Source organism: Rhinolophus hipposideros (assembly GCF_964194185.1).
Source record: "Rhinolophus hipposideros genome assembly, chromosome: 26".
NCBI lineage: Eukaryota > Metazoa > Chordata > Mammalia > Chiroptera > Rhinolophidae > Rhinolophus > Rhinolophus hipposideros.
In genome coordinates, this window is record NC_138072.1 from 13,036,572 (window position 1) to 13,049,018 (window position 12,447).

At 35.3% G+C, this 12,447-nt stretch overlaps 1 protein-coding gene across 9 annotated transcripts in view; it reads right to left on the bottom strand.

Annotated features, from left to right (window-relative positions):
* Window positions 1-12,447, bottom strand: part of NVL (nuclear VCP like) — a 70,376-nt gene that overhangs the window by 739 nt on the left and 57,190 nt on the right. For all 9 annotated transcript variants that reach the window (XM_081039080.1, XM_081039085.1, XM_081039081.1 and 6 more), the window contains 2 exons: window positions 11,434-11,522; window positions 8,738-8,808 (listed from right to left, as the gene is read on the bottom strand). In XM_081039080.1, coding sequence (XP_080895206.1) covers window positions 8,738-8,808; window positions 11,434-11,522 — 160 coding nt within the window. The remainder of the gene's footprint in view (window positions 1-8,737; window positions 8,809-11,433; window positions 11,523-12,447) is intronic.

The window sequence follows — 12,447 nt, forward strand, 5'->3', positions numbered from 1 at the left end:
TCTATGGTACTAAGTTATGGCAGCCTGAGCAGAGTAACACACAGAGAGCTGATCTCACCATCCTTTCTCCAGGGAACGCCCAAGACTCTCATCACTGGTGGTGAAAGTCTGCCCCAAAAATCAGGTCAAAAGATTCTGTCTCCATCTAATTAGTGAAGAAAGCAAAATTCTAGACTATACTGAATCCAGATGGAAATGAGAGGCAAAAGCAAGAGGCTTCATGTGCAGTACTAACTGCCCGAGTTATTTCCCAGTGAGGCTGCACCGTTTCACATTTTCAGCAACAACGGATGACAGTTCTAGTTGCTTCATATCTCTGCCACCCTTTGGTGCTGTCAGTCTTTTACATTTTAGTCATTCCACTCCTATCCATCTGTCCCAAAGAAATACGCGCGGTATTTTTTTTTTTTGTAGCCCTTTAAAATCTTTTTTTAAAATTCCATTTTGTTAAATTTTTATTTTGGATAGTAGTATGTTCACAAGATTAAGATTATAACATAAATAGTTATAAAGTGAAAAAAGCTCTCTCATACCCTACCCCCCCATCAATGTATCATTTCAGATTTTCCTTCTGCATGTACGTGCAAATACAAATATTATCTTTTCCTCTTAATATAAATGGTGGCAAATCACACACATGATCCCCCCCCCCCACCTTTTTAACAATATATTTAGGAGATATTCTTCAGTCTTTTTAGAGTAGTTACATCAGAATTCATTATTGACAATTCAGAGTTTCAATCTTTAGCTATTTTTATACACAATGCACCAAAGAATAAATAACTACACTGATTATGTATTTCTGAGGATAAATTCCTATAAAGGAAATTCCTATAAAGGAATTTATGAGCTGCTGGGTCAACTTTTGTTGTGATAATGATTTGGTCCACCAAAAGGGCTATATGAAATGATACCTCACTAGCTCCATATGGAAGCAACTTTTTCTGTATTTCCTCACCAACAAGATGTGATCAAGTTTTGAGATTTCTGCTCACTAATGTGTAAAAAAGTAGTACCTTAGTTGCTTTTCTTTTATTATTAGTAAGTTAAGAATTTCTCTATCTGCCTAGAAGCTCATTTCCTTCTTCCCAAAGGGTCTGTTATATTCTTTGTCCGTTATTCTATTAGGATTTGGTCTTTTTCTTATCTATTTCTGGTCATTCTTTCAGTGTGCAGGAGATTTGTCCTCTGTAATATGAACTTCAAATATTTGTATTTGGTCATTTGTCCTTTAACAAATTTTTTTTTTTAAATGCAGACATTTTAATTCTTCTGTATCGGGGTTAGAGTTTTCACTTAAGGTTACTGGTTTTTTGTGTTAAAGTAAAAGAGGTACTTCTACTTGAGGTTATAGAAAAATCTCCCTATTTTCTCCCAGTACTTTTATGATTTTAGTTTTTACATTTAAATCTTTGATTCATTTGGAATTTATCCTGGTATACAGTATGAACTATGAATCCAACTTTAATTTTTTGAGCTGTCTTCCCAGTTGTCCCAATATTAATCACTGAATGTCCATCTTTCTGTCACTGTAAAATATTACATAATATTAATGTGATATTACATATTTAATGTAACATTAATGTAATATTAATGCAATATTATGTAACATTAATGTAATATTATGTAATATAATGTAATATTAATGTAATATTACATTTACAATGTAAAATATTACATAATATTTACTTTTTGTATCAATTATGTATTATATTAGTGTCTATTCCTGCACTTTCTATTCTGTTCCATTTGTCAGTCAGTTCATGTACCACTATCACGGTGTTTTAATTATTGCAGCTTTTGAAAAACAGATCGGAGTTTTTTAGGCCCCACCTCCAGTTTGATCTTTTTGCAGTTTCCTGGCTGTACCAGTTTGCTTATTTTTTCTAAATAAACTGTAGATCACCCCTCCCTGGTCCCTAAAACAAAATAAGCAAAAATTAAAATACAAAACCAAAGAGTAGAGCCATCAAAATAATTTTAAACAATACCAAGTGGCCTCAGCAATAAAGCTTCTTCTTTGCCTACTAGACTGGGTAAAGTCAATAAGCAAGATTGCCTTGTGCTGCCAAAAGGAACAATCAATGTCTGACCACAGGGTTCTCGAACTTCCAGCACGATGGAGGAGAGAAATGATGGAACACAGGGAGAAGCGGAAGTTTACAAACATTTACAGAATGCTTGTATATTCTTTCATATGTATAATGTTTTTGACTTTCAAAAAGTGAATTTACCAACATTATATTTTATTCTGATGATAATCCTGTGACAGATAAAGGCAGAACAGATGTTACCTCTATCTAACAAATCAGAACACTGAAACAGAGAGCAAGGGCAAATAGTATAACTCCATTCAAGAAGGAAAACTATTTCCTGGACTGCACTTTATATTTACATTTGGTTTGGAAAATGAATTAAAAAAAAACCAACACAACTCTATATACTTACTTCAGTGATTTTCAAGAACCTCTCAAACAGTTTCATAGGTGAATATGATACAGATATTAGTGAAATGTTTAGTGAAACTCTGAAATAGAGGAAAAGGGTTTCTGTAGCTCAACCTTACTGCTAATTACATAGACATTTTAAGCACGCTTTGTTTATAAAGTAATTCCTTTTTTACAGTGAAATAACTTTTTAAAACATAAAACAATATTTATTGTAGAAATATTGGAAAATAAAGATCAGCAGAAAAAGATAAAAGTTAATCCTTAATTTCCAGAGATAACTATTCTTATGATTTTGGTCTTCCAGATCTTTTAAATTATTATTTTTTAAATATTTAATTTTTTTGAATAGGTAATACATTCACATGGTTCAAAATTCAAACAGGATAAAAGGTCAACTCTCACTCCTCCGCCCTGCAGTCCATCCAGTTTCTCTCCCCACAACTTATTATTATAGTTTCATCATTACTTTATCGGGCTGAGTGAAAATGCCAAAAAAGGAAAACAGTCTCTTTACCTTGATGTTACGCCTTATTTTTTAAAAGATCAAACAAAGTAACTATCAGCTGGGTCATCTACTTTATTTAATTTTGTTCAAATTTTATACTATGCCTATTTCCAAAAGAGAAGTATAGCTCCTTATTCACGAGGGCAGTTTCCAGAAATCAAATTTAAGGTTTAAAGATTTATGACTACCAAAGATAGTGAAAAGAATATACTAGAATCCAGTGGCATCACTAAGACATACATGTAGCCTTCCAAGGGATGTTCCTAAAAGGGTAAAAATAAATTCTACAATGTCTGGAATTGTAGGTTCAGATATGTTTTAACAGAATCCATCACGGTACCTTTGTCATGGAGTTGATACCTTCCGATCACCAAAAGTCACTTACAAACCGTCGTCTAACATCAATGGAACCGAGTGAGCAGGTTAATATGTACCTGTATGCACCTCTATGGAAGTGCTTACCACACAACTCTTAATGGCTCAAAAAGATTAGAACCACATCTTCCGTGATCTTGTATCTTGTGGGTCTAGCACCGCGTCTGGCACATGTACAGTAGGTACATGATGAAAGTGTTCGGATGGATGGAAGAATGAGATCTTAGGTGACCTATTAACACACGAGGGGAGAGGGGACTCTGACTTGGGAGGATTTTCTCATAAATGTCAGTGTGACAGAAATAAACAGGCAAATGGATGAACCGTATAATCCTGAGCGTGAAGAAGAATACCAAAATGCTCTGGCCAGTGGGCTAATAAAAGCCAACAAGTTAATAAAACAGGCAAGTTTCTATGGTGTGGCTTTAGTAGAGGAGGGAAGAAAAAAAATTATAATTTATGTTTGAGCGACGTTTCTTTCCTGACAGGAGAACAATGCCATAGGAGGCAGAGAGAAAAGACTGTAATTTGAGATAAAAATCTGGGAAAATAATTTCAAGGTCTCAACATTTATTCATAGTTAACCTCACCTCTGGTCTCCGGCAAGCAGTTAACACTGAAAAAAACCAAACCAGCAAAATAGATTATGCTCTGTTGGTCTGTGAAGTGACACATACTGGACAAGAGAATTGGGTTTCACTGAAGAGAGAAAACAAAGGATGACAGAGTTGAGATGAACATGTCTGAATTCTGAGAAGCAGTTGGTAAAAGGAGTCCAATCTTATTTGCTAGGATATCTGTCATAACAAACTGCTAGCTTACTAAGTCTTCTTGGAACCACAATAGTACATAGCCTCTCACTAGAAATCAGGATGGGGCAGGGATCTTCAGACACAGACAAACAGCTTGGTACCAATAGCGTGGGAGTGAATGAGGTGTACAGTCAGAGACTCACAGAAGAATGTTGCTCATTGTCCCCACTTCCTACCCTCAAGTAGTTACTGAAGATTTACTGGGTCAGGTGACAAAGTTTTGCATTTGGTCTCTAAACTAGACTATACTGTTCTGTCAGCCAATTGCTGGATGCCAAATCCACTTTACACACTGTTACTGTCCAACCCCAAATTAAGAATCATGTGGCACTAGCCAGGCAACGGCTCCAAGGAAAAGAGAAGGTACCGGGTAGTATGACAGGTTCACCGGGTAAGAACATGCTGAACATTTCAGAAGTATAAAGACCAGCTCTGCAGACAGCGGGACAGAACTCACACACTTTTCTTCGTTCTTTTTCCTTTCTATACATCTCCTAATCATTTGTTTAACGTCAACTCACTTCAAAGTGACTGCTATTTCTGTAAGTATGTCTGAAAGGCTAAAATGTAATAAGTGTCCCTTTCACATTTAACAAAATCTAGTGATTCTCTTTAGTGTGAAAAGAAGACTCAAAATCTCAACCCTGCCACTAGCAAGTCAATTAACTTGGTACCAGTGTTTTAGTAACATCTTTTTATTCTAGGGCCGAGGTCATGCTGCCCCTTAGACCCAGTCTGGCCCGAGTAGCTAATTTCCTAGCTGGCCATAGTGACTAGTGTCAGCCTGGGCTCCTAACCCATGAGCTGGACCAATCACAGGCTTCCCTGACACTCTCCTGCCAGAGCTATCAGGGAATTCTCTTGCTATAGAGGTTTACAAACTAGTGGGCCTGTAGGCAGACATCTTCCCCCAAGAGATGAAGCAACGAGGTTTCTGCCTAAAGTCAGCTGAATTCTCAACATCCTTTTTATGTGGACCAGTGAATTCCTCTTTTTTCCCCTTATATTAGCTGGAGTTGGGTTTCTATCATTTTAGTATCAGGGCTCTAAAAGAGCCCTGATGTTAATTAAAAGTAGAAAGACCACACCAACTCCTCTAATTTCAACTGAAATTCTCCTAAATTAGAAGTGGTGCTTTAGCACAACTTTAAACTATGAAGGACCAGAAACCGAACTAGACCCAGAACCAGAAAGAAGGCACTGAGCCCCAGTAAAAATCATATACATTGGTTTCAAATTTACCTACAAAAATTAAGCAAAGGTGATAAAATACTTAATCCTTAATTATCATAGCTGCAAGGATGAAAACATGGCAAAATTTAGCAATCAGGTCAAGCAATTTTCAAACTTTGCATGACACATCTGTAATAAAATTACTTAAGCAATAAACCCGGAAGCTTTTCAAAATTACAGCAAGCAAATGCAAACAAACATTTTTCTGGAAAATTGAAGTGAATTTTTTAGAGGTAAAGTAAGTAAGAGAGCTATCCAAAAGCAATATATAAAAACCAAATGAACTTCTATATGCTATTCACAATTAGAAAACAACATTTAAAAAAATTTACAGGTAACATCAAAAATTAGAAATTAAGAATAAATTTGACAAAAGATGTGCAAGATTTGTACACTGAAAACTTAAAACATTACTGAGAGAAATCAAGTGGGTCTAATAAATGAATTTTTTAAAAATGGACTTTACAAAAGAGAAATTAAATGAATCTAAATAAATGGACAGATATACTAAGTTCATAGATTAGAAAACAGTATTTTTAAGATGTCTGCTCTCCCAACTGATCTACAGATTCAATGCAATCCCATTCAAAATGCCAGCAGGCTTCTTTTGCAGAAATTGATAAACTGATTGTAACTTTTATATGGAAATGCAAAGGGCCTAAAACGGACAAAACAATTTTGGGAAAAAAAGAACTAATTTGGAGGACTCACACTACCTGTTTTCAAGACATCTGTGTATAATAATCAAGAGAATGGCAAAAAAAGGACAGTAACATAAAGATATAGATTTAGATCAATGGAACAGAATAAAGAGTGCAGAAACAGATTCATGCATCCACGGTCAATTGGTTATCAAAAAGAGCACGGTAATTCAATGAGAGGAAAGTCTTTTCAATAAACAGGGCCAGAGTAACTAGACAGCCACGTGGAAAAAAGTAATCATGACCCCCACCTCACATCAAATTCAAATATTAATTTGAAATGGATCATAGACCTTTACATAAAAACTAAAACTATAAAACCTCTTTAAAAAAAGGAGAAAATTTTTGCAAGCTTGAGATGGTCAAGATTTCTTACAACAGAAGCACATAAACTATAAAAGAAAAAAATGATAAACTGGACTTCATCTAAATTTAAAACTCCTGTTCTTCAAAAGATGCCTTCAGAAAATAAAAAAAAAGTAAACAACAGGTTGGGAGTAAATATCCTCCAAATGTATATAAAGGACTTCAATCCAGGCCAAACTAAGAATCTGTACAACTTAATGAGAGAACTCAATTTTTTAAGAAAATGAGGACACAAAACAAGATATCAAATGACCAATGAACACATGAAAATATGCTCAAAATTGTAATCATTAGAGAAATGCAAATTTAAACGGCAATGGGATACTACTTCACATCCAGTAGAATGGCTGAAAGTAAAGCACTGACAATACTCGAGTGTTGGTGAGAGAATGGAACAAAGAGGAACTCACGACACGGCCACTTTGGAGAAGGGTTGGCAGTTTCCTTTAAAGTTAAACATACACTTACCATAAGACCCAGCAATTCCCCTCCTGGTTATTTATTTACTCAAGAGAAACACATACACACACACATACACACACACTCTGTCTCTCTCTCTCTCTCTCTCAAGAAAAACACACACACTCAAGAGAAACACACATACACACCCCCCCTGGCTCACCCCCCTTATTCAGAAAAGCCCGGAACTGGAAACAACCAAGATGTCTGCCAACAGGCGAGAGGAAAAGCACTCTGTGGTAAATTCATATAATGGAAAACTATTCAGCAAGAGAAAGGACCAACCTCCTGAAAAACACAACAACATGGATGAAATGTCAAAACATTATCCTGAGCAAAGCAGCCAGACACAAATGAGTACATACTGTAGGAGTCCATTGACACAAAGTTCCAAACTAAAGTGAGAGGATGATGACAGAAGTCAGCTCAGTGGTGACCCGGAGAGAGGGGCATTTGTAAAGGGACTGATACCTACACAGAAACACAGGGAGCTTTCGGAAGCGATGGAAATGATCTACTCACATATTGACCACAGTGCTGGTTACATTCGTCAAAACTTACGGAACCGTACTTGTGCATTACTATGTGTGAATTAAATGTCAATTAAAAAAAAGTAAGGTTAGAGGATAAGAGCGGCAAATGTGGAGCCATGCCAATTTGTTCTCATTTTTGAAAAGCCTCAAAAGTTGGGTTGCTGATAAGAAATATTTCAAATAAAAAAAAAATGTTTAAAGACTCAATCTTTGGGAGAACACATGTCACTACTCTCTTGTTTATGAGAATGAAAAGTACCAGTAATATTCACTGTCACACTGTTTGTGATTTTAATGACTAAGACTGTGTTTATTCAAAGATGTTCAGTAAAATAAAAACATTTCCTCTAGTATATAAAAATGCCTAAGAGATCAAGGCGGACTGTTGTTTCTCCAAACGTGGTGAAAAACTCAGTGCAAGTTCAGCAGACTCTCACTTTACTCTTAGCTGAATAAGAAGTTGTGCGCCTAAGATACCACCACCAGCCCCCAAACCCTTAACTGGTCATTTTAGTTAAAAGATGGTCAACTATCTTAGAACTTTATACCAAGACTGGAAGCACTGAAACACAGCAATCTATTTCATATAACTGTTTGGACTTTGACTTAACAGTTTTCAATCAATAATCATAATGGGAAATTCTAGGCCTGGGGTAATAAAGGGCTAAAGATTTAAAGAAAGTTTTAGAATAGTCCAGAACAGGTTCTCATGACTAGGGCATTATTACACTTCTAGGAGTCCGGAAACAAAAGATAGCCAAGTGAGCAAAACTTAGCGTAAGAGTATCAAACCCAGACAATTCTTAGGGCTACATATTTCCTTAGTAACTCTCTTTGTAAGTGTCATAGCTACCTGACTACACGTAATAGCAACCATTTTAACTTGTTACAACAGAACACCTCAACACGGTAAGAAATAAACATGCAAAATCTGGCATTTTATGTAAGGAAAAGCCAGAGTGATTTTTTAAACTTTCTCCGACCTTATGGTGAAGATAATTTTACTTTCCTGAAACATATGGGTAAGTCCCTAGTACTTAGAACTTAGTTTGGGTAGGCTAGCTCCAAGAAGATAAGAAGCTGTTTGTTTAAAAGGGTGGAGAGTTAAGTCAAATACTACTTGAATGAGATTGGTTAAAAATCCTGAGACTGTGGAACCAGACACAAGAGGTCATTCTCTGTGCTTCAGTTTGTAAGAAACATGCAACCTCCTCACAAAGGCAGACATTTTGTTTTCAGGAGTTCACATCTACTGGTCTCAATTCTAGTCTCTTTTCTCTAAACAGTGAAGAGCATTGCTTACCTTTTTTGATATAGATGATTTTACTTTCTTAAAAGCGTCTTCAAAGTGCTTCTGACTAATCTTGAGTTCACCTGTGGAGCAAATGCAAAAACATACACATCTGGGTATAGTATGTGAACTGTGATTTATAACTTAGTTTCTCTTAAGAGACTTCCAAGCATTCACAGGGAATGCTGAGGAAATTGATAACATTGGCTCTTCTTTTTTCAGAACAATATTTAAAGCAGATATAGTCTACTCATCAGATTGTCTTAGACCCTTTTCCTTTTAATTTATGTATTTCTGACTATATTTAATTTTACATAAATGCTTAAGTTTTTACAATATCATACATTTTAGTGCAACCTTCCTCTCCCCCACAGCAATCAAAACAGTTTATTTTGGGACAAATTATATAAAAAAGGTAGTTTGTCGTTAATTAGAGAGAGATTCTGATCACTTTTTTAAAAAAAACAGTCCACATGTTCTATTTATTTGTTTATTTTCCCCCAGCTTTACTGAGATATTGTCGACACAGGACATGAAGTTTAAGGTGTGCAACGTGATGTGGTATGATACATGCATATATTGTGAAATGATTACCACAATAAGGTTAGTTAACACCTCTGCCCCCTCACATGATTACCTTCTTTGTGTGTTGTGATAACATTTAAGATCTATTCTCTTAACAACTTTCAAATATATAATACAATATTGTTAATTATAGTCACCACGCAGTACATTAGACCCCCAGAACTTACTCACTTTATCGCAGGAAGTTTGCACCCTTGACCAATGTCTCCCCATTTCTCCCGCCCTCTGATCAAGTTTTAAAGTAGTACCACCCAAAGAAACCTATCACTCATAATCAGATAACCCTTTGTAGGTCCTCTGTGCACTCTTTACCTTAACTTAATGGTGATGTTTATGAAGAAGAACCAGAATGCTCTCTTTTAAGACAATTCAAATATATTTAACCGGGAATGGAAAGTAGAATTCCATAGTATTTAAGAGTACATACACATAATTAGATGTTATGGAGTTATAATATCACAAAGTATAAATATAGATAACATCACAACACTGGATTAGAAGGGGCTTCCGATTCTTTATAAAGTTAGGCTATTACGTAAGTAAGAGAAATAAAGTAACTAAATGTTAAATAAGGCTTGCTTTAGAATGTTAATGTAGAAAAAAAACATTAAGATGGCAACTTACATGATGACAATTTATACTTAAAATAGTAAACTTTCTACACAGATATTAGGATAGAATATTTACCTAAAAATAAAATAATATGTATCATTGAACACGTTAAATGGAAGCTGAATGGCATTTCAGTTTCAGTAAGATACCAATGCCAAGTCCCAAAGAACAGACAGCTGGAAAGACAACTGTAGCATAGCAGAGCTATCAGAACTGGTACTAGATGTTATGACATCCTAACAGAATTATTAGCAGCAATACATGCAAAGAAGCACGTTAATTTTAAAGACAAAACAAATCTCAAGATAGTCAGTAGATTCAGCTCTCAGAGAGCATACTATACACACGATGTTCTTACAAGATATTCTAATTTTGCTAGCTGCAGCCCACCTACTTCCAAAAGGAATTTAAAATAGCTCACAATAAAAGAAGTTCAAATAACCGAATCTTGAAGTTAAACAATAATAAACTTGCAGACTTCATAATTAAGCTAAGCTAAGCATATGCTACTGTAACTGTAAACAAAATTTAGCTCTAAGATTCTTGGTAGCCAAAGAAAAAAGGGAAAAGAAAACCAATACAAATAAAAAAAGGCACCTTTCGGAAATCTACTGAATAAAAAGAGATGAATACAGATTCGAACTTCAGACGAAAGTACAGATTTCTAGGACAATTTATATTTAAAATAGTAAACTTTCTATACAGATATTAGGATAGAATATTTACCTAAAAATAAAATAATATGTGTCATTGAATACGTCAAATGGTCTTTTGAAGAAGGTATCCTACAGAACTGTGAAGACAGCCACAAACAGCAACTGATGAAACGATTGCCACAGGAACCTAGCAGAGTAAAGGCTGTCTCTGTACTTGGCATGGTTGGAATGCAGGTGACAAATGAATCAATTTGGCCACACACACCCGTATCGTACAACTGAAGATACCGTTAAACGTGAAGAATGGTGCAAAGCTGTTGAGATGGCCGCAAATCATCACATAATAACATATTCATACATCGATTTTGCAAATATGAAAGGAAAGTTTGAGTATATGGAAAGTTTTTTCGATTTTCACTTCTGTGTGTGTGTGTGTGTGTGTGTATGTGTGTCTGTGTATATGTGTGCGTGTGTGCTAACCTCTCCAATTTAAACTGCATTTTAACAGGAAAGTAGCTATTACCTTAGCAAAAGATTGAGGTTTTCCAAAATAGACCAAACTCATGATGAGTCAGTAAATGGACCCACTTGCCTATATCTAAGCATTTGTATACGACAGGGAAAGATATGATACTTTTTGTTAGAGAGGTACCAAATAACTTTGTTGTTATTATAGTTGTCAGTCACAGAGGTTAAATAATATTCAGAACAGCTTCTAAAGATCTCATCAGGAAACGTCAGTTTTAATATCACAGATAACATGCTAGAAAATGTTCATTTTCCAGGTCAACAGTGGTTTTAGGTGTCCAGAGTGAAAAGTGATCAGAACTGAGAGATTCTTGGAGAGAACTGTACCTTTTTCATTTCCACTCTTCTGTCTTGCCATTTCCTGTCTCAGGGCACAAAGAGAAGCTTCCCGCACCAAAGCAGAAAGATCTGCTCCCCTGGAATAAAAGAAATGTTCTTATTTATTTATGCTTAGAATCTGTAAAAGACCAGAAAGAAGTCTGAGAGCAATTTTCTTTTAAGTCACATATTAAACAATCAGGAAAGAAACTGACTAATAAAGGTGGGATAAACTGATTATGGTCAGTAGGAAAGAGCTTTAAGTTTTCATTTAAAATATTTCTAACTTTCAGAAGAAAGGAAATCATGGAGGAAACAATGCAATGAATCATAAACAGTTCCATGCTAACAGCTAGAGATACTAATGTTAATATAAAAAGTTCAGAACATCCAGCCAGTAAAAGAAACTTACGTGTTACTATTTATTATAATTTTTTTTTCTTTGTGTGACCTCATTAAAGTGCTGACTGGCCCATTCATATATTACGTAATGTCTAAAATAAGCTTACATAAAAAGTCCTTTATGGCTCCATGTTCAAAAGGATAGAAAATACAAAGGCTACAAATTTTTGATGTAGTTGGTTAAGGCTTGAGCTGAGTGGATACATCACAAGTTACATAAAATATGACAAGAACTAACAAGCCTTCATTTTAATTATTCAGTGTAATAATATGCTGAGTCAGAATGATTCTTGAGTTCAATGAAAGACCCTGGTGCTGACTGGTGTTTCACTGTATCACAGCTCTAACAGAATTCTTGGTGATTCTTTGAGAAAGAGTTTGAATTTGGGGACAAAAACCTCATTCCTAAATATTAATCTTACTTAATGTACAATGTTGACGATCCACAAAATATAGAGAACTGAAGACGCACAGAGCTTAAATTACTGAATCCAATGTTCCTGTTATAAAGGGTTATAACATTCTTTAATACGCACGTACATGCTGTGGTCATTTCTTTCCTTAATGTTAAATCTAACCCTGGTGCCGAGACACTATTAATTAATGTAAACAGATGGCTGA